Source organism: Microchirus variegatus (genome assembly GCF_963457635.1).
Source record: "Microchirus variegatus genome assembly, chromosome: 19".
Classification (NCBI taxonomy): domain Eukaryota; kingdom Metazoa; phylum Chordata; class Actinopteri; order Pleuronectiformes; family Soleidae; genus Microchirus; species Microchirus variegatus.
The window spans coordinates 1928093-1951778 of NC_139820.1; the positions used below are offsets into that span (position 1 = coordinate 1928093).

Below are 23686 nucleotides of genomic sequence, written 5' to 3' on the forward strand. Positions count from 1 at the left end.
AAGCTCGTGAACCATGTGACCAAATCGAGGACACATAACACAAGGATGAGTCAAAACGCAACGGTTTAACTTTTTAAAAAAAACAATAAAAACACTACTGTGGTCCGTTTTTCATATTTCCCCTGATTTCTTATGTTTTTGTAAATAGCCCTTGTATGACCCAGTCACTGTAACTTGGCCCGCGTGTACGGATGTTAGCCCGCTGCTCCTGCTACCGGATGACGTGTTTGTCCGGACCCTGCGCAAAACACTTGGTTTTTTTTCACCCGGAAGCGGGATCGTACCACCTACGAGCAAAGCCGATACCTGCTTGCGCAATGAAAACACAAAAGAATCGCAAAAACGTAGCGTTAACAGTGGCAATTCGTTAACAAACGACGCGACTAAAGAAGCCCTTACGCTAGTAATTTGAAAAAAACAGAAATAATAAAAAAAAAACACCTCGCGTCGCTGTTGAGCTCACGAGCTAACTCGCCCTTTAGCCATCTGGCTGGATTGACGCTTGCTAACGTTAGCATCGAGTTACCGTTAGCAGCCAGGTAGAGTCCGGTGATGGCTGTGACACAGAGAGGCTGTGTTGTAGCTGGATATTTACTCCTACTGCTGCTGACTGGCTGCAGGGCGAGGATACACAAGCTAACGCTGAAGGTAAGGCGAGCCTTTTTACCCCCCCTCTTACTAGACGTTAGCGTTAGCTAGCGAGGTTAACATACGGAATGTGGAGCTGGATGGAGTCGTGTTGTTAGCCAGAGCTAGGAGCGCTTCAGTCGTCTGTTGTTGTGACAGATAGCAACGTGCAGAAAAAAAGTTCTACGATATAAAAACAACTCTGTAAAGACGAATATTGGAGCATATTTTTTCGACGTGGAGCTGCATATGTTTGGTGTCACGAGATAGCCACAGCTGCTGCAGTGTTTCCTTGCAGGTTTAGGAGCAGGAGATGGCCCCGGGTGACATTCAAACAACATGCAAAAATGGGTTATTTAACGACTAAAATAAACATAATTATCCACCTGCACCTAAGTGTATTAAATGTAATATCTCTTATTATTCTGAAATGTTATTCTCTGCCAATGCCAGTCTATAGGAGTGGATCTGAGTGCGTAGAAAATGAACAATTAAAGGTGCATTATGTAATAAATCTAAAGCAACTGGCCATAAAATCCTCCTAATATGTCACAGAGACTCAGGAATAATGTTCATATAACAGACGCAACAACAGTACAGTCAAAATATTTGAATTAATGAAATATTTTGCAGACTTGCAAATCATGTTTGTGTTTTGAAATCATGTTTTGGTGTCATGTGTGGCGCCACCTACCGCGGTCTACCAATCACTGCAGTCAGTAGAGTCTCAGCTGCCGAGCAACCACGGGTTGCCAGTTACGTCAGAAAACGAAACCTAAAAAGACCTCGGTGTTTTGAATTTGAATGTAGTAACTGTTTTTGGCCACATTATAACATATGGCACCTTTAACACTTAACCCTTTAAGGTTCTACTCAACCATTTGGTCGAGCACACTTTAAGTCACTATATCTCATTGAAAAAATGCATCAAGCTGACACTCACTAACACTAAATTAATGTGACTTGTTCCGAATGTTGTACTTTATGAATTATGCAAACCAGGTTTATTATGAACAGACGTCTCAACCGTTTGGTAGAGGCCTGTATCGGAAATACTGTGTATATATATGTTATCATAAGTAAATAAAATAAAATAATCCTTTGCTTTTTTTCTTGGTGCGTACCTTTAAGGGTTAAGCTAATGTGCAAAGTCTGCCGCTGACTTTCGCTCAGGCCTGTTTACGCCACTGTATTTTATTGGTGTGAAACGTTTGAGAATTACTTATCGTCGTTATCCTCATCCAGTGCATGTGGTGTAGCCTTGCTTTGAGCGGTCACTGTGGTGTGTGTGTGTGCTACAGGATGCCAACATAACATTCCCCCCCCCCCGAGTCAGGTGGTGTGTTTCCTCTTTGACAGTGAAAAAGTGATGTTTGCGTTGAAATACTTCAGTATGTCCACATCGCACAACACTGCTGTCTGAGGAGGCAGCGTCACTGAAAACATTGGTCATTCTTCCTGTTTTTTAGTAGTTCAGTAAAACGAGCGCCGCACCATAACGGTGGCGGTGAAAGTTGTGCACCATCTGCTGAATGAATGTCGGGGGGGGAAACCTCTGTGCTCAACTCTCCCCTTGTCTGTTCCTCACAGAATGAAACCCGTGTTTCTGTCGACCTCAATAACTTTGGCTTCTATGCGAATGGGACACTGGACGTGAAGCTGGTTTCCCTGCGCCTCCCCAGCGAGCTGCAGAACGCCAGCGCACACCCGGTAACGTATTAAAAGATTTGAACGCAAACCCTGCACAAACACTTAAATTCTATTTATTGCAGTTAGTTATTTCAGTGTCATAAAAAGCTAAAAACGCTCAATAATAATAGTACAGTAGTAAGGCTAGCTTTACACGACAACGATCTGAACACGAACCGCAAAAGTGGCGTTGCGTTCCCACTTTTTATTTCGCGTTCGGAAGAGCGTCTTAGGGTGGAAATCTGCATGCACAAGGGGACGCTAAGGTTTGTGAAATTTGATGTAGTATGCATGCCAGGTGGCTAGGTGGCGCTGTGAAGCACTGCCGTACAACAACACCAGGAGCGCGCTCAGCTTTTATTTGCTGAAATGACTCCTGGACGGGTATCAGAGCAGCTAAGGCGACTTGAACGTCCGACTGATGGATCATAATCCGACATGTTTGTTGTCGTTTGTCTGTACTGCACATGGATCCGACGTCAATATAGCTAGCGTGAGCAGCTCAGAGCGCACTTTTGCGTTTTCAACCCTTTAGACGAGAATGCGACAGTGGAGCGTTTTTAGGATTTCCACTCTGGAGGGTTAGGGTTCATTTTTTTGCGTTTTTAAGCCCCAAAAACGCAGTCGATTTCTTATCCAGGGGTCTCAAACTGGCGGGCCGGGGCCCACATGCGGCCCCCCCTATCAATTTCATGCGGCCCCCCCCACTTAATATCATGTTATAATGAAAACTTACGACCTCACCTTCTTTTAAACACAGCGTGTAGCTGAGGCACAGCTGCCAGCGAGGTTATAGAATATAATGTAATAATAATAATAATAAGTAATAATAAGACATTTGGTCATAATTATCCCATTAGTATCATATACAACATTCAATTACATATAATAATAATACGCTTGTTAGGGCCCGAGCCACGAATGGCAGTGGCTGAAACAGCTCCTGGTACAGATTAAGTACAGTTGACCACACTATTATTGATGTTATTTAAAATAAATGTCTGTTTTTTTTATATTAATACACACATTTTGCATCATAGAAAGTATTATTAAGTATACGTGCGATATCATGATGCAATATTGTGACCCCTTGACCACAATAGATGCGCATTGGCCCCCAGGTCATTTGAGTTTGAGACCCCTGGTCTAAACGAAATGCACATCTGATCAAATATTTTGTCACTTTTCACCAGCGAGCGTTGTCATTTAAAGCATTATTTTGACTGCCCATTTGTCCTGGTTTTCAAACTACGAGACCCAGACGGTATACGAGCGAAACGAGCCACGAAAAGCAAAACCAACGATGTGTGTGAAGACTGAAAATCACGTGATTTTAAATCGTCTGACTGACGCGCACTTCTTGCACTCCCGTTTTAGGTTGGCTTCAGCCTCTCCAGGTCACGAGTCAACGGTGTCCTCTCTTACCCAGTGAGTCGCTCCAAATCCAAAAGTCACGTTTAACAGTTGTGTGAAACACTCGCGGCTTTTTGACACTTGTTTTGTTTTTCTTCTTCAGACGGAGGAGACGGACACGTGCCCTCTCATGCCAGCAGAGATGACCACTAATGAAGAGGAGCCTGCTATTCTTTTTATTATCGACACCGTCAACCAAATGTGTGTGTCTTTGTACTTTGTCTGTGCGCTCAGTGACATCCCAACGTCATGTTTGACTCTCTAAATGTGTGTGTTTTTGTGCAGCGTCACCGTGAAAGCCACGGGGAAACAAGACAACGTGTTGACGGCGAAGCCCAAGACCGACGAGTCTAAAGGTTCTAACGTTTTTACACATTGCACAAAAATCATTCAGAGTTCAAACTTGCCTTCTCCGCCACAGTTCAGCATCACGACGACTGACTTTGGCTTTACGTTTACATGCGTGTCCTCTGCAGGTCAGAGGAAAACCAGGGCGGCTGCTGACCCTGGACCAGTAGACGAGGCAAAGAAGGCGAGCGGTGAGCTGGACAAAGGGCAGGACAAAAAGGAGGATGGGAAGAAAGAGGACGACAAGAAAGAGGACGAGAAGAAAGAGGACGGGAAGCAAGAGTATGATAAGGAGGAGGATGAAAAGACAGGGGACGGGAAGACAGAGGATGGGAAGACAGAGGTTGAAATGGTGCCGGTGGAAGCTACAAAAATGGAGGAAAACCAGTTCAATGTGAGTCGCGTTTGTGTGTCTGCGCGGTCTGAACGTGAAGTCGGTTTCTACAGGGTATCCGCGGGGTCTTAAAAAGTCTTAAATCCAATAATTTAAGGCCTTAAAATGTCTAAAATTTGCCCAAAATCTCATAAAAGGTATTCAATTCAATTTTGAAAGGTCTTTTAAAAAAAATCTATTAACGTTACTTTTATTTACAACGTGCATAAACTTCAGTCTCGCGTCGAAATGTTTTCTATTTTTGAGGATGCGATACAGGGCTGTTTCTAGCTGTTTGGGGGCCCTATGCGAGATACTATTTGGGGGCCCCTATTTTTTTCAAACTCGGGGTAGATATTCCTAACCGGCAAACACTTGCATGCTTTGCAAATATATGCGCAATGAATGCATCCAATACATGCAAATAAAGACAGGTACTTTTAATTCTCAGAAATATAATATATAAAAATATGAGTCTGAGCTTGCAGTTTGGGGACGCCCCCTGGTGGCTGCGGGGCCCTATGCAGCTGCGTAGTCCGCATATAGCAAGAAACGGCTCTGATGCGTTAGCATAACTACGACACGGAACTAAAGTAGGCCGCCTGTGTTCCCCCGGGGACAATTTATCGAGCGCCACTAGCTAGCGTGCTGTGCGCGCGGCGCGGCGTGTTGCAGCTTAGCATAGCAGCGGAGCAATTTCAGTGATTTGTGGCTCCAATTTTCCTTCATGTCTTTTGTACTTTTATTGCCAGTATGGATGTGAAATGGGTCTTAAATTATATTCATTATGGTCATAAAAAAGTCTTAAATTTGACTTGTTGAAACCTGCAGAGACCCCGTTCTAATCCGTGTTTTCTTTCAGCTGGGGACGACCAAGCTACTGAAGCTAGCTTTGGACAAAGTCGACGGCTCGTACAACTTCAGCGTACGTACTCATTTCAGTCTTATTCCACACATTTGCATGACGGGATTATGGAATTTAAAGCATTCGGTATCCGTGCGTCATCGCCGTCTCTCTCCTCCACAGTTCAACATGCAGGTGGGCTCACAGGCGCAGGGTCTGTACAGTCTCAAATTCCACTACTGTCAGGGCAGGCTTCCTGGCCGCAGACTGCCCTACTCGCTCACCGTAAGTCGTCTCATCACTTTGTGTACGCTCAGGTGTGTGCGTGTGTGTGTGTGTGTGTGTGAGCGTGCCTAACCCTGCAGTATGCATATCACCTGCAGGTGGAGGTGACCGAGAAGAACCCCGGCGGTTACCTGTCGGCAGCAGAAATCCCGCTGTCTCGTCTTTACATTTGCATGGCGGGGATCTTCTTCAGCGCCGCCATGGTCTGGGTGTACACGCTCATGAAGCACAGGTACGAGGTTTGAAGCTTTTATTCCACGATTAAAACAAGATTTCTGATCGTTTTAGCTTCTTAAATGTGAATATTTGAGCTCATGTTTGCGCGACTCCCCGATTTGTTAAAACGAGTCTCTAAAGTAACGCTAAATTTTAAAAACAGAGGCACACATACGCAGTACACAGGTACGCTGGTTATTTGTAGCACTGCTACCAAATTTTTTCTAAAAAAAATGTCTCAAAATTTCAAAACTTTATTTTTTTTCTCAAAATTTCAAAAAAAACTCAAAAATATTTTTTTTTTCTCAAAATTTTATTTTTTTTCTCAAAATTTTATTTTTTTTCTCAAAATTTTATTTTTTTTCTCAAAATTTTATTTTTTTTCTCAAAATTTTATTTTTTTTCTCAAAATTTTATTTTTTTTCATTGTTAAAAAAGTGGTTTTCCTTCAAAAATAAGATCGCTTAAAAAAAAATTCTCCTTTTTTATCCTCAATTTTTTTTCTCAAAATTAAAAAAAAACACATTTTTCCCAAAAATTTTAATTTCTTTCTCAAAAAGATCGTGACTCCCGATTTGTTACTTTAGAGTCTCTAAAGTAACGCTAAACTTTAAAAACAGAGGCACACATACGCAGTACACAGGTATGCTAGTTATTTGTTAGCGCTGCTCTTTACGTTTAATAAACAGACCACTCCAGTTCCACTGTAGGTGCGCTAACCGTCGCTAAAAGGAGCTAACTGGTAAACGGTGGCTGGACTGCGGTGCCGTGGCACGTAAACATGACGTCAAGCGCGTCTTTTTCTGGTCAGTCGTCATGGAAACGCGTCATGTGTTAACGTGTGCTAACATGCGATAACGTGCGTTAACCTAGTGCCCAGCACCAGAAAATAGACTTTGTATGTATGTATGTATGTATAAAGTAACACCGGTCGTTATTCTGTTAACAAACTCAACCGTACCATTTTCCTCAAGGAGAAGGGTGCCAAATAGTGGAATAGTCGGAGCCAATACCGAACCGCTCCACACGGTGGAAACGCTCACGGCTCAGTCACCCGAGTTAAAGACATGTATTGATACAGAAAACCATGTTTTTTTTTAAACAGGTACAGCGTGTTTAAGATCCACTGGCTCATGGCAGCGCTGGCCTTCACCAAAGCCATCTCGCTCGTCTTCCACAGTGTAAGTAACGATCACCACGTGTGCAAACATCTGTTCTCTTCTGTCTCAGTTGTTGTGTGTATATATATCTAAATATACATATATATATATATTGTGGTGACTCTCAGATCAACTTTCACTTCATCAACACCGAGGGTCATCCAATCGAAGGCTGGGCTGTCATGTATTACATCACACACCTGTGAGTACACATCTCTGCATTTTTTAATTTGAAACTATCCTCGTCGTCGTCGTCGTTTTCTTCTTCAACGACAACAACTCGAGCTTGTGTTGTTGTGGTTTCCAGGCTGAAGGGAGCGCTGCTCTTCATCACCCTGGCGCTGATCGGCACCGGCTGGGCCTTCGTCAAATACATCCTGTCCGACAAGGAAAAGAAGATCTTCATGATCGTCATCCCCTTGCAGGTTTGTGTGCTTGACAGTGGCTACTTTTGTGTGCGTTTGATCCCACTGACCCGACGTGCTGTCGTTCCTCTAGGTTCTGGCTAACGTTGCCTACATCATCATCGAGTCTACAGAGGAAGGGTCCAGTGAATACTACCTGTGGAAGGAGATCCTCTTTCTGGTTGACCTCATCTGCTGTGGAGCCATCCTTTTCCCTGTTGTCTGGTCAGTGTGTGTGTGTGTGTGTGTGTTATAACACTGGAAATGGGCCTCTATACATCTAACTTTTTTAATCTAATCTATTTTATTTTTTTTCTCTCAATATTACAAAAGTTTACTTTTTTTCTATCAAAATTTCAAAATTTTACTTTTTTTCTCTCAAATTTTCAAAATGTTACCTTTTTAAAAAAAAAAAATGTTATTTCAAAGAAAAATTCCTCAAAATTTCCAAAAGGTTTTTTCTCAAAATTTCAAAATTTATTTTTTTCCCTAATAATTTCAAAATGTTCATTTTTTTTCTCAAAATTTCCAAAAAAAAATTATTCCTTGATATTGCTAAATTTTCTTTTTTTCTCAAAATTTTAAATTTTCCCCTCAAAATTAAATTTTATTTTTTTTTCTCTAAATTTCATAATTTTATTTTTTTCTCAAAATTGTATTTTTTTTCCTCAAAATTTCCAAAAAAAAAATTCAAAATGTGTTATATTTATGGAAAGAACGCCATTAGCAAACACAATACATTAGAACACTGGAAAAGTGACTCATTTTAACAAATTGAGAGTTTCCGGTCAGTCGCCATGGAAACGTGCCATACGTTAGCGTTGACGCCATTAACGTGCCCAGCACGTAGTTGATACACAAAAAAATTTAACAATATAATATACATTTTCTGTGATATAATAAATTCAAATTAGCTGTTAGGTGAATGAACTTGCACAAAGGAATGTCCAAGTACTGATGTTATAATAATTGAACGATTCATTGTTTGGATTCATGTCTTCTCAGGTCCATCCGTCACCTACAGGAAGCTTCGAGCACCGACGGCAAAGGTGAACCTCTCTCCCGATGTTAAGATTCACAGTTTCATCTCCGGCCTGAAATGTGTTTATTAACCGCTGACGTCATCTCTTTCAGCTGCCATGAACCTGGAGAAGCTCAAGCTCTTCCGGCATTATTATGTGATGGTGAGGAGGAGGAGGAGGAGGAGGAGTTAACTTCCATCTATCCCTACATTTTCTGCAAATGCAAATTTGTAAATATATTTTCCACTTCTTTTTGTCTTTCTCAGATTGTGTGTTACATCTACTTCACAAGGATCATCGCCATTCTGCTCAAAGTCACCATGCCCTTCCAGTGGCAGTGGTGCTACGAGGTAAGACGATGACGCTCCTTTTGTTTGTGAAGGTCAAAGACAAGGAAACGATATAGTCGGGACTTGCTGATTCTCTTTATGTTTCTTCAGTTTCTGGTGGAGGTTTCCACGCTGGTCTTTTTCGTGATGACGGGCTACAAATTCCGACCCGCGTCCAATAACCCGTACCTCCAGCTTCCCCAGGACGAGGAGGACGTGGAGATGGATGAAGTGTAAGTTACTCCCGCCAAGTTATCGAGTCAACGAGCCCTAAATCAAGGTCCTGTCCGTAGTAATCTGATGTCGATAGTGTTTGGTTTCTGTTCATGAGAGCTCTACTCGCGTTGCTGTAACATGAAATAGGATCTCGGAGTCTTTGCCGTACGTATTGTTACGAAACGCGTATTTGATAAATTCTCCACACTATGCTTTGAGTAATACACGGAAGTGTAATCTTACGAGAAACTAGTACTGAACTGAATATTTTAGTCGTTTACCACATTAACAATGTATAGAGTGTATACATTGTATACGTATTCTGATTCATTTAATGTTATATTCATTGTAAAAAAAAAAAAAATTTCCTTCAAAAAAATAAGGTCATTAAAAAAAAAAAAATCTAATTTTTTTCTCAAAATTAAAAAAAAAAATTCTCCAAATTAAATTTTTTTTCCTCAAAATTTCTCAATTTTTTTTCTCAGAAATTCTTTTTTTTCCTCAAAATTTTAAAAAAAAATTTCAAAATTTCAAATAAAAAATCTCAAAATTTTATATTTTTTCTCCAAATTTCAAAATGTTATTTTTTTCCTCAAATTTCCAAATTTTCATTTTTTTCCCCCTGCTGTGAACAGAGTGACTGAGTCCGGCGTCCTGGAAGGTATCTCCAAAGTGAAGAAGACGTCCAACGGACGCGATAGGCAGAAAGAGTCGGCCTTGTGAGCAGGACGCTGCGTCTTCACGGAGAGAGGGACCCACTAAACATCCCCTGACCAGCCACCAGGGGGGGGGGGGCTGTGTGTGCTCATGGACCAAGGCTCTTGACCCCGTCGTTGACAGCAGTCGGTGTTTTTTTTTTGTTGTTTTGTTTTCATTTTTTGAAACTCCTGCGTGGCTGCAAAAGAGAAGAGTTTCACAAAGGTCATGTTTCCCGAAGAAAGGAAGCACGGCTACGGTTCTGGCTATGCAACGCAAAAACAAAGGAACACAACTTAATTTGGAACACTTGGATGTGCGGAGATAACGGAGAGCAGCTCTTCACCGTTTCCATCTCTTCCGCCTCTCCAAAGATAATTATCGGTTATTAGAGAAAGACTTTTTTCCTGTTTGGGTGTGTTTATATATCGGCTATTATAAAACGGTACCTTCTCGTGTGTGACGTGAGTGAGAGTGTTGACGTGTGAATGTGTCGACAATAGCCCGCACTCAGGTCAAAGGCTAATTAGTATACAGTTAAAAAATAATAACATTAGGTATCAGTCTGGACGTGTTCAGGTTTCTGTAAAAAAAAAAAAAAAAAGCTTCATGTTTTTTAATATAAAAAAACCACACAAAAAACGTTTGATTCCTTACATTGAAATATATATTTATGGACGTGAGCGGCTTGTTGCATATTGAAATGTTAAGTTTCAGTATTATTGACGATGTTTTTTTGAGGAGCGGCTGCTGTAAATTTAGCGCTTTGGCAGGTTTTTAAAACGTCGGACTCGCTCTGTGACTGTGGACCTTCGCGAGGAAAGAACGGGGTTTTTCGATCAACGGCCCAAACAAAAATTTTTGTTTTGTTTATTTTCTATCTCTATATTTGGTTTTACCTACTTTTTTTTTTGTTTTGTTTGCTCTCGATGTGAAGCTTGTTTTATTAATTATCATCGACGTACCGGTTCATGAAACTTTAGGCAGACGCGCGCAGGTAAAGGCGGACGGCCGTTTGTAAATACTTTACGCGGGAAGACGAAGAAGTCTTAAGAGAAAGGAGGCACGTAACACTTTTGTTGTAAGAGGCTGCGAAGACGGTAGTGACGGTGGGGGGGGGGGGGGGAAATGAAATGAAAGTCTACGGAGGTTAGAGCGCGGTCTTTTCTGCACGGTGTCTGCAGACCTCGTGGATTCCCTCGGCCTCGGCGTCCGAAGAAGGGTTTTTGTGCCTGTTACGGAGCGTTTGTGTGAAATGTCGCAATAAAGCTGGTGTTTTTGGAAAGGTCTCACGTGAACGTGTCCTGCTCTGCCTCATCTAACCCAGCTCTCTGCTTTTTTTTACCAGTATTTTTGCAGTATTTGAAAGCGACACTACAGTAAAAGTACAAGTATCTTACCAGAAAATGACTTTTGTTGGAAGTTAAAGTGCCAGTTTTTTTTAATATTACTTGAGTAAAAGTCTTAAAGTGCCTGACATTTACTGAACTTAAGTTACATGAGCAAACAGATGAAAAAGAAGGTCCTAGCGCACGGCGGTTAAGCTTGCTAGCGTGTATTTTTAAATTTTGAATTTTTTTACAAAATTTAAAATTTCATTTTAGAATTTTTTTTTAAGTCCGTGGAGCTTCGAGACAACACTTTTTTGCACGTTTTAATTCAACTTGGAGACGAAACCTGCAGCAAATCTGCAGCAAATCTGCGCGAGCTCGCTAGCTCACCGGTTTTGACGCTAAGCTAACAGCTGATAGCCGAGACCCGGCGTCCGAAGTCTTAAAGTACCTGACATTTACTGAACTTAAGTTATATGAACAAATGGACGAAGAAGAAGCGGGGTTTCTTGGTTCTCGCGCACGGCGGTTAAGCTTGCTAGCGTGTATTTTTAAATTTTGCATTTTTTTAAACAAAATTTTACATTTAAATTTTGCTTTTTTTTTAGTCCATGGAGCTTCGAGACAACACTTTTTTACACATTTTAATTTAACTTGGAGACGAAATCTGCGCGAGCTCGCTAGCTCACCGGTTCGCTAAGCTAACAGCTAACAGCTGATAGCTGAGACCCGGCGTCCGGATCGTGTACAACAGGAACCCCGGAGACCAGAGCCTCGATGTCGGACACGGGAAACCAACGAGCCGCTGGTGTGGCTAACGGCTAACAGCTGGAGCCGCTAAAAACAACTAGCGACAACGAACAGGAGTTACGTCATCAACTCAACTTTTAACGAGTAACGAAGATGGTTTAAGGGAAGAGTAAATATACACATGTAGTAAAAGTTGTCAGAAAAGCTGCTAAAGTTCTCTAAACGTTAGCAGTGTTGTACGTAGAAGTTGCACATATCTGTACTTTACTACGTTAAATTAGGAAAAACATTATGGAATGACCTAACCTTCATCCAGCTAACAATTTTTGGTTTCCCAGAATGTTCTGGAAACGTTCCCTGACGGTTTCGCCGTGGTTCTCCTGCGGTCGGTATGCATATGTTATTATGTTCCCCTAACGTTAGTTGTTTGGTTGCACCTTAAATGGCTCCCAGAACGTTTCTTAGTCGCAACCTTTAGAGAACGTTCCCCTAACGTTAGTTGTTTGGTTGCACATTAAATGGCTCCCAGGACGTTGCTTTGTCGCAACCTTTAGAGAACGTTCCACTAACGTTTGTTGTTTGGTTGCACATTAAATGGTTACTTTGTCGCAACCTTTAGAGAACGTTCCCCTAACGCTAGTTGTTTGGTTGCACATTAAATGGCTCCCAGGACATTACTTAGTCGCAACCTTTAGAGAACGTTCCCCTAACGCTAGTCGTTTGGTTGCACATTAAATGTCTCCCAGAACGTTACTTAGTCGCAACCTTTAGAGAACGTTCCCCCATACGCTAGTCGTTTGGTTGCACATTAAATGGCTCCCAGGACGTTGCTTTGTCGCAACCTTTGGAGAACGTTCCCCTAACGTTCCTCTCAGGTTCAGAGCTCCACTCCAAGAGGAGTGAGCTCATGCCCCGCCCCCTCTGTGAGCTGCAGGCGGACTCTCTCGTCACTGCAGTCCGCGGCAGAGTGCGGTGACTGCAGTCTCCATCACCTCCTCCTCCTCCTCCTCCTCCTCCTCTGGCAGGTGGAAAAGGACGAACACGGGACAGGAACGATGTGAGTATATTGTTATCTGTCATTTTAAATGAATATTACGCTGTTATTATTATTATTATCATTATTATTATTATTATAAGACTGCGGATCATTTGTGCGACTTTTCTGCAGCGTCACGCTGAAGTGAAGTCCGTTTCCTTTGCGTCATTGTTGACCCGCTGTGCGCGCGTTTGTGCACATTATAATTATTGTTCTATTCTCTTTAAATGTGTGTGTGAGTGTGTGCGTGAGTCAGGTTAGGATGCAGAGGAATGCGCAAGATATGATCTCTTTAAGGATGATTTATACATATATATAAATATGTTACCATGACCTTAAAACGCCTTTGGTTGATGATGCAGCACTTCTGTCTCGTGTCCTCTTTCATGTCTGCAGCACGCGCACGCACGCACGCACACACACGGGTTTGCGCAGCACTCACACACCCAGCTCACCATTTTCGGAAAAAAACGTTCCCTGAAGGTTCTCCTGTAGTTTAGTTGATATATCAAATGTTAGTTTTTGGTTGCACATTTTGGTTACTTTCCTGCAACCTTGGTTGAACCTTCAGAGAACGTTGTCTGACGAATAACAACTAACTCATTTATGTGTGGAAATCATTTTAAAACGGTGTATATTTGTGCGTTAAAGTGGCTCGATTTAATCGAAATAACCGACTTTAACAAACGAGTCGTAAACTGTAATAATAATATTTATTTGTGCGATTGTCAGTTTGTGTGTGTGTGTGATTGTGCTGCGTTGTCGTCCTCAGGACTTCAGTCTCAGTCTTGGTGACTCTGGCCCTCGTGGTTTCAGCAGAAGCAAGCGTTGGGTAAGTTCGTCACGGTCACGCGGGCAAACGTTAGGGATGTGAATCTTTGTGTGGCTCACGATTCGATTCCAAAATCGATTTTCGATTCAACCGATTCGATTCATTCCATTCTCCGTTCGAACGATTCGTCAAAACAATCCAGTTTGTGTGAGATAATGTGATAATGTGATCACACAAAGGCAAACTTAAGACAAAAGTTAACATTTATTCATTCAAAACAAATAAAAACTCACTTCCTGTACAACAAAAATAACTTAAGCATAAATAAAAGCTAAGGCTAGCTGCCTTTTTCTCCCAGAAGTGACAAAAATAAACTGTACACAAATAACACAAACTAGTGTTTTGTGTGGTTTTTCAAAATAGAAACTTAAAAAATATATACATTTAATGTAATATTTAATATTAGTATTATTAATATATTAATATTTTTATTGAATTTTTTTAATGTAATTTCCACTGAAAATCCTTCTGCTAAAGCGTAAGCTAACTTAGCACCTGCTTAGTGCCCCGTGACCACCAGGGGGCCCCCTAGAGCGTTGAATTATTGTATTGTTTGTGCTTTGTGATGCAAACGGTGCACATTTTACTTTGTTTTCTTTGGTTTATTGATTATTTAAGTATTATTGACGTTCATTTGCACCTTTTTGCTAATTTATTATAATATACAGTAATATAATTATTTAATTATACCCTTTTTTTTAGCTCTTTAATTGCATTTTTTTTTTGCAAGTCATTGTCACGGTTACAATAGATAATAGCACATTGTTGTTTTGTTTTTTTTGCTTTGTGAATACAAAGTGGAAAATGAACACAAAGACCGTTCTTCTGCTCCTGTAAGCATCTACGATTCAAGCTAATATGTTGACGATGGTTCTTAATCCTATAAAATAATGAGAAAGAACCTTTGTGTTACAGACCCAGCACCAACAACAGCTTCTGCACCGAGTCAAAGGAATGTCTGCAGTACGAGCTCGTGTGCAAGACGGACGAATACGAGGCGAGTCGACGACACACACACACACACACATTCTTGTACTTGCTGCATACTGAGGACCGGGTAAAAGTGCAGACAAAGTGAGGACCAGCATTTCCACTTTATAAATCAACACAATTACAAATATCTACTTCATGAATGACATCTATAAAGAACAATTTGGTGCAGTACCATAACATATCTGACAAAATTTGGTCAAAAATTTGACAAAAACGTCATACTATACTATGTTGACCAAAATTTGAAAAAATCTTTGACAAAAATTTTTGGTCCAAAATTTGACAAAAAAGTCATACTATACTATGTCGACCTACATTTAAAAAAAACAATTTGACCAAAGATTTTTGGTCCAACATTTGACAGAAACGTCATACTATACTATTTTGACCAAAATGTAAAAAAAGAAATTGTACCAAAAAATTTTGGTCCAAATTTTGACAGAAACGTCTTACTATACTATGTCGACCAAAATTTGAAAAAATATTTGTCAAAAAATTTTTGGTCCAAAATTTGACAAAAAAGTCATACTATACTATGTCAACCTACATTTAAAAAAAAAAATTTGACCAAAAATTTTTGGTCCAACATTTGACAGAAACGTCATACTATACTATGTCGACCAAAATTTGAAAAAATCTTTGACAAAAATTTTTTGGTCCAAAATTTGACAAAAAAGTCATACTATACTATGTCAACCTACATTTAAAAAAAAAAATGTGACCAAAAACTTTTGGTCCAACATTTGACAGAAACGTCATACTATACTATTTCGACCAAAATGTAAAAAAAGAAATTGTACCAAAAAATTTTGGTCCAAATTTTGACAGAAACGTCTTACTATACTATGTCGACCAAAATTTTAAAAAATATTTGTCAAAAAATTTTTGGTCCAAAATTTGACAAAAAAGTCATACTATACTATGTCAACCTACATTAAAAAAAAAAAATTTGACCAAAAATTTTTGGTCCAACATTAGACAGAAACGTCATACTATACTATGTCGACCAAAATTTGAAAAAATCTTTGACAAAAATTTTTTGGTCCAAAATTTGACAAAAAAGTCATACTATACTATGTCAACCTACATTTAAAAAAAAAATGTGACCAAAAACTTTTGGTCCAACATTTGACAGAAACGTCATACTATAAATTTTGTCGACCAAAATGTAAAAAAAAAATTGCACCAAATGCATGACGTTTTTGTCAAATTTTGGACCAAAAATTTTTGGTCCAACATTTGACAGAAACGTCATACTATACTATGTCAACCAAAATTTGAAAAAATCTTTGACAAAAATGTTTTGGTCATACTATACTGTCAACCTACATTTAAAAAAAAAATGTGACCAAAAATGTTTGGTCCAAAATTTGACAAAAACGTCATACTAAACTATGTCGTCCAAAATTTGAAAAAAAAAAATGAAAAAAAATTTTTGGTCCAAAGTTTGACAAAAGGTCATACTGTACTATGTTGAATTACATTAAAAAAAAAAAAAATTTGACCAAAAAATGTTGGTCCAAAATTTGACAGAAACGTCATACTATACTGGCGACCTACATTTAAAAAAAAAATTTGACCAAAAATGTTTTGTCCAAAATTTGCCAAAAAGTCATACTATACTATGTCGTCCAAAATTTGAAAAAAAAAATTTGGTCCAAAATTTGACAAAAATGTCATACTATACCATGTTGTCCAAAATTTGAATTGTTTTTTTTTGACAAATTGAGTATAGAATGTTATAGCAACCTAAGGAAGTGATTTGAATGAAACCAAAGTGAGGACCGGGCCAAAATGTCCTCCCTTCGTAAAAAATGACCTCACTTTGTTGGTTAAAAACCCTCACTGGTCCTCTGTATGCCACAAGTACAAGAACACACACACACATCACTGTGTCCGTACAACTGTCGCAGACATCGTTACATCTAGACATCTTTTCTTCGCGTGTCCAGGTGCGACGCTACAGCCCGACTCGCTGGGTGTCGACGGACGCCGAGGCTTATTTCATGGGCGTGGGAGCAGCCATGGCCTTCAGGAGACTGTTCCAGTACATCACCGGAGCCAACGACGCAGGTAACGTCGGGGCGGGGAGAAGAACCAGCGTCTGTGGAGAGGGAGATTCAGACTTTATCTTCTTCTTCTTATGTGTGTGTGGACAGGCGTCCAGATGGAGATGACCGCTCCGGTCCTGGTCAAGATCCCAGCAGAGACCAAGATGTGGGAGCCGGCCATTTACACGCTCAGCTTCCCGCTGCCGGCAGCGTATCAGGAGGAAGCGCCCGCGCCCACCTGTGACAAGGTGAGCTGGGAGATGACGGCGTTTTACTCACTCCATGTTTTGGGCTTTTTCCTGAAACATCAGTGTGAAAGAAGAACAAAAATAAAAGGAATAGTCTTTAAATATGCTCAGAATTAGTGCTCACGTGGCAACTCCTTATATGGACATCCTGGGGGTGTGTGTGTGTGTGTTTACAGGCTTTACGGAATTAATTTCCCCCCTGTCTTTTTATGTGTTGTTGAGTCAAAATTTTATAAAGATTTTTTTTTATAAATTTTGAATTAAATTTAAAAAAATTTAAAGTGGGAGTGGTGAAATCACAACATTTTTCTTCAATTATTTTGTTCATAAAACGACTGAAAATGTCATGTACTATTTCCAAATTTCACAAATTCAATCCGATTTTTTTATTTTTTATTTAAAAAATAAATAGTTAATTTCATCAGATTGTCTATAGGTTGTGCCGGGAAAAAAACGTTAAATCTGGCGTTTGTGCACAACTACAGTGTTTTTTCTTCATTTTTAAATGAATGGTAAAACAGTATTTTAACTGTATTTTTAGCAGTAAATTGCCAGATATTGAAATTTAGTTATTCTGGAAAATTGGACAAAATCACTGATCCTGTCTCCTTAAGTGTTGTTGAGTCAAAATTTTATAAACATTTTTTAATTAAATTTAAAAAAAAAATAAAAAATAAAATAAAAGTAAAGTAAAGTGGGAGTGGTGAAGTCACAAAACAGACAATTTTTCTTCCATTTATTTTTGTTCATAAAACAACTGAAAATGTCATGCACTATTTCCAAATTTCACAAATTCAATCCGATTTAAAATAACAATAATAATAATAATAATAATTTTAAATCCGAGTGCTTTTTGCACAGGTGTGTTTAATAGTTCATTTCATCAGATTGTCTATAGGTTGCGGCGGGGAAAAAAAATTAACACGTTAAATCTGGCGTTTGTGCACAAACTACAGTGTTTTTTCTTCATTTTTAAATGAATGGTAAAACAGTATTTTAGCTGTATTTTTAGCAGTAAATTGCCAGATATTGAAATTGAGTTATTCTGGAAAATTGGACAAGTCTCCTTATTTGTTGTTGAGTCAAAATTATATTAAAATTTATTTATTTTTTTTAACATTTTTTTAAAGTGGGAGTGGTGAAGTCACAAAATAGACAATTTTTCTTCCATTTATTTTTGTTCATAAAACAACATGTACTATTTCCAAATTTCACAAATTCAATCAGATTTTTTATTTATTTCTTTTTTACTTCCAAGTCCTTGTTTTTTTTCTTCTTCTACAGATGCTTAGTTGCTCTTTCTCGTCACGAAAAGCCCAATGCTTTTATCCTCCATTTAGTCCTGGCGTAATTTAATCTGTGGTTTTTTTCTTCCAGATCGATAGATAATCACTGACGAGTGCACAGTATTCAGTGCAGCTAAAGCTCAGCTGACAGAGACATCGCTGTGACATTGAGTCATCAGTGTCCTCTGTCTGCTTTATGACTTTAATAATCTCTGCAAACGTCTAATCCCACCTTTAATCCATTTGATTTATCTAAGAAAAACTCGTCATTAAACCCATTTAAAATGTAATATCTGTGCATTTTCCCCTTTTTGTCATTAACCCTTTAACATTAACACCTGAGCCTCAAAATGTCTTATTTATTATTTAATGGCTTATTTTACCCATAAAAAGCTGAATGCACAGCTTCCTGCATCGGTGTCAGAGAAATTACCGTAATAACCCCATTTTGGTTTTGAAGTGCAAGTTTTTTTTTTAAATAACGGTCACGCTTGTCTTCTGTCGCAGCTGTATTTCACCGAGATGCCAGAGATGGACGTGTACGTGAGGAGCTACGGAGGTTGGATGCTGTCGGTGTCGTCCAGGCTTCACACTCACCTGCTGAGTAAAGAGCTGCAGAGAGTCCGAGCTTCGTACAACAACACGTTCCACTACGGAGTCGGTTACGACAGGTCGGTGTCACGTCATGTGTTCAATTACTTTATTGTTATTTGAAGTATTTGAAGAATTTTAGGTCGTTTATTTATCAGTGGGCAAACACTGTTGATCAATGATTTTAGTGGTTTCCAGTCAATCCAACTGTATTTGTAAAGTACTAAAAACAGACTCTGAACAAAAAAATTGTGTAAAAACCAAAAAATTTTGTAAAAACGGACCCCGAAAAACAATCTCGGAAAAACAGACCCCCAATTTTTTTTTCCGTAAAAATGGACCCGAAAAAAAAATCTTAAAAAATAGATTTAAAAAAATTATTTCGGTAAAAACACCCACATTTTTAAAATGCAAAAACGGACCTGAAAAAAATATATTGTAAAAATGGACCGACGGTAAAAACAGACCTGAAAAAAACTCTGAATTACAGACCCCGAAAAAATCTTGGAAAAACAGACAAGGATTGTTGATGATTTTTTCGTAAAAACTGCTAGAAAAAAAAATTGCAAATATTGACCCAATAAAAATATATTATAAAAACAGACTTTGAAAAAAAAATATCGTAAAAACAGACCCAAAAATTGCTTTTTTGTAAATACACCCGAAAAAGAATTTACTTTCCAAAAACGTAACCCCCCAAAAAAAACACCAAAATGTTTTTTCCGTAAAAGTGGACCTACATTTTTTTTTTTTCGTAAAAACACTAGAACAAACTTGAACTAATTGACCCAATAAAAATAAATTGTAAAAACCCACTTTGATAAAAAAAAAACAGACCCCAAAAATGCTTTTTCGTAAAAATAAATTTACGTAAAAAAAAAATTTACTTGTAAAAATGGACCCGAAAAAAAACTCGGAAAACAGACCCCAAAATTGTTTTTTCGTAAAAGTACTTTACGGATCGCAATTTATTCTTTTTATGACACAAACATCGCTTCACTGAATTCACTTCTTACTGTTGTCTCCCTTTTTCCTCCCTGTGTGTGTGTGTGTGTGCACGTGCACAGTCCCTTAAAGCTGCTGAACAGGCACAATGAGGTTTGGTACGTGGCCGACGGAGAGCCCGTCTGCGCTGACCCACAGGAGCCGACCCCTGCTCACACACTCAGGCCGACTCTGAGCGACTCCCCCGCCGCCACCTCCTCTCCCCCCGACCCACTCCCACACACACTCTCCGACTCACCCTCACTCCCGACCTCCGACACGACCTCTGACACGACCTCCAACACGACCTCCAACACGTCCTCCAACACGTCCTCCAACACGTCCTCCAACACGTCCTCCTCCTCCACCGACACGCCCACTCTCCCTCCGTCCGACGCCCCTCTCGCTCCCACGTCCCGCCCGTCCACCACCGACGTCCCCGTCCACCGCCCTCCCACCGCCGAGCGCCACCTCCTGCTGGACCCGACCTCCAACTCGTCGGACCCCGCCGTGGCCGCGAGCCCGTCTGCGGAGCCCCGGTCCGAGGCGGACGCGTGGAACGCCACCACCGCCCAGAGCTCTGCAGGGACGCACACTGACAGTGACCCTGTGCTGGAGCCCGATCGCGCTCACTAACGTGCACCAGAGAAAGAAGACGAGTGAAGGTGTGGCAGAAAGTTAAATCAACGGCTTCATATCGTATCACACCGACTCCTCTTTAGTCGCCGCTTTGCTTCCCGTGTCCGATTAAAATCCGGCGTTTGCATTAGTTAGAACAGATAGAACAGAGTGCGACGCGTGTTTAAAGACGGAGAGAGAAAATGTAAACTTTAAATCCAAATAGTTAGACGTCGACCAGACTGTGACGGATCGTTGTAGACATTTTGGTGGGAAACGTAAAAAATACATGCTTATATCGTCATTACACAGTCATTTATGTATCCACACATGCAGCCTTCTTAACTGACGTAGGAAAAATCGCTTTGAAATCACTATTTCTACATGTATCACAATAACCGGCAAAGAAAACAAATGCAGAAACGGTGTGTGTAAAATATCAAATATCAAATATGCACCTGTATCAAACCAATAAACCTTGAATTTGACCTTGACTCTGGCTCTTTCTCTCCTTTTATTAGAACATGGAATGATATTTTTGGCTGATTGACCAGCGTCCTGCAACAGCGCCAGTGAAATTACCGTAATAACCACATGTTGGCTTTGGCGCGCAACCATTTTGGCAATGGTTTGATTGTAAGTGATTCTTTAAGACTAAAATCCACCATAACCCACAGGCAAAAACTGTTTAAGTGTAGATTTTGAAATGTAAAATGAACCTGAATCATTTGCAAAAGCACACGCTTATGGTTCATTGACGCACGTGTGACAGGTCTTTGCTGGAGATCGTGTTCTTTTGACGCCGACCAGAGCGACCGAGGATCTTTCTTCTCCTCATCTCTCTGGACTTCTGACACCAGGAGCAGGTCGTGCAGAAGGTAACGTCCATGTAAATGTTGACTTTATTTGGAAAACCACCGGAACAAAAGATTTGGAAAAAACGACATACTACACTATGTCGTCCAAAATCTGAATAATTTTTTTGAAAAACGTTTTTTTGGTTCTTAACTTGACAAAAACGTCATACTATACTATGTAGTACGTCCTACTATACTATGTCGTCCATAATGTGAACATTTTTTGAAAAAAAAGAATTGGTCCAAAATTGGACAAAAACGACATACTATACTATGTCGTCCAAAATTTGACAATTTTTTGAAAAACATTTTTTTTTGGTCTTAAAATGCGTCATACGTCATCCGAAATATGACTAAACCGTAATACTGTGCTATGTCGTCCCACTTTGACAACTTTTGAGAGAAAAAAAATTTGGTCCAAAATTTGAAAAAATGCCATACTATACTATGTCGTCCAAAATTTGACACATTTTTTGAAAATCATTTTTTGGTCTTAAAATGCGTCATACGTCATCCGAAATATGGCTAAACCGTAATACTGTGCTATGTCGTCCCACTTTGACAACTTTTGAGAGAAAAAAAATTTGGTCCAAAATTTGAAAAAATGCCATACTATACTATGTCGTCCAAAATTTGACACATTTTTTGAAAACCATTTTTTTTTGGTCTTAAAATGCGTCATACGTCATCCGAAATATGACTAAACCGTAATACTGTGCTATGTCGTCCCACTTTGACAACTTTTGAGAGAAAAAAAATTTGGTCCAAAATTTGAAAAAATGCCATACTATACTATGTCGTCCAAAATTTGACACATTTTTTGAAAAACATTTTTTTTTGGTCTTAAAATGCATCATACGTCATCCGAAATATGGCTAAACCGTAATACTGTGCTATGTCGTCCCACTTTGACAACTTTTGAGAGAAAAAAAATTTGGTCCAAAATTTGAAAAATGCCATACTATACTATGTCGTCCAAAATTTGACACATTTTTTGAAAAACATTTTTTTTTGGTCTTAAAATGCGTCATACATCGTCCAAAATATGACTAAAAGGTAATACTGTGCTATGTCGTCCCACTTTGACAACTTTTGAGAGAAAAAAAATTTGGTCCAAAATTTGAAAAAATGCCATACTATACTATGTCGTCCAAAATTTGACAAATTTTTTGAAAAACATTTTTTTTTGGTCTTAAAATGCGTCATACGTCATCCGAAATATGACTAAACCGTAATACTGTGCTATGTCGTCCCACTTTGACAACTTTTGAGAGAAAAAAAATTTGGTCCAAAATTTGAAAAAATGCCATACTATACTATGTCGTCCAAAATTTGACACATTTTTTGAAAAACATTTTTTTTGGTCTTAAAATGCGTCATACGTCATCCGAAATATGGCTTAACCGTAATACTGTGCTATGTCGTCCCACTTTGACAACTTTTGAGAGAAAAAAAATTTGGTCCAAAATTTGAAAAAATGCCATACTATACTATGTCGTCCAAAATTTGACACATTTTTTGAAAAACATTTTTTTTTGGTCTTAAAATGCGTCATACGTCATCCGAAATATGACTAAACCGTAATACTGTGCTATGTCGTCCCACTTTGACAACTTTTGAGAGAAAAAAAATTTGGTCCAAAATTTGAAAAAATGCCATACTATACTGTCGTCCAAAATTTGACACATTTTTTGAAAAACATTTTTTTTTGGTCTTAAAATGCGTCATACGTCATCCGAAATATGGCTAAACCGTAATACTGTGCTATGTCGTCCCACTTTGACAACTTTTGAGAGAAAAAAAATTTGGTCCAAAATTTGAAAAAATGCCATACTATACTATGTCGTCCAAAATTTGACACATTTTTTGAAAACCATTTTTTTTTTGTCTTAAAATGCGTCATACGTCATCCGAAATATGGCTAAACCGTAATACTGTGCTATGTCGTCCCACTTTGACAACTTTTGAGAGAAAAAAAATTTGGTCCAAAATTTGAAAAAATGCCATACTATACTATGTCGTCCAAAATTTGACACATTTTTTGAAAAACATTTTTTTTTGGTCTTAAAATGCGTCATAAGTCATCCGAAATATGGCTAAACCGTAATACTGTGCTATGTCGTCCCACTTTGACAACTTTTGAGAGAAAAAAAATTTGGTCCAAAATTTGAAAAAATGCCATACTATACTATGTCGTCCAAAATTTGACACATTTTTTGAAAACCATTTTTTTTTGGTCTTAAAATGCGTCATACGTCATCCGAAATATGACTAAACCGTAATACTGTGCTATGTCGTCCCACTTTGACAACTTTTGAGAGAAAAAAACATTTGGTCCAAAATTTGAAAAAATGCCATACTATACTATGTCGTCCAAAATTTGACACATTTTTTGAAAACCATTTTTTTTTGGTCTTAAAATGCGTCATACGTCATCCGAAATATGACTAAACCGTAATACTGTCTATGTCGTCCCACTTTGACAAC

General features: G+C 39.1%; 1 protein-coding gene across 1 annotated transcript; it reads left to right on the plus strand.

Moving 5' to 3' along the window:
* The first annotated feature begins 297 nt into the window (after nt 1-297).
* Nucleotides 298-10716, plus strand: gpr108 (G protein-coupled receptor 108). Its single transcript, XM_083905722.1, has 18 exons — nt 298-648; nt 2218-2337; nt 3694-3744; nt 3833-3930; nt 4015-4085; nt 4206-4471; nt 5313-5375; nt 5478-5579; nt 5678-5811; nt 6901-6976; nt 7084-7157; nt 7263-7380; nt 7454-7584; nt 8365-8408; nt 8494-8543; nt 8648-8731; nt 8822-8943; nt 9562-10716. The coding sequence occupies exons 1-18, from the start codon at nt 553-555 to the stop codon at nt 9647-9649; spliced, it is 1788 nt and encodes a 595-aa protein (XP_083761848.1). The 5' UTR covers nt 298-552; the 3' UTR covers nt 9650-10716.
* Nucleotides 10717-23686: the final 12970 nt, after the last annotated feature.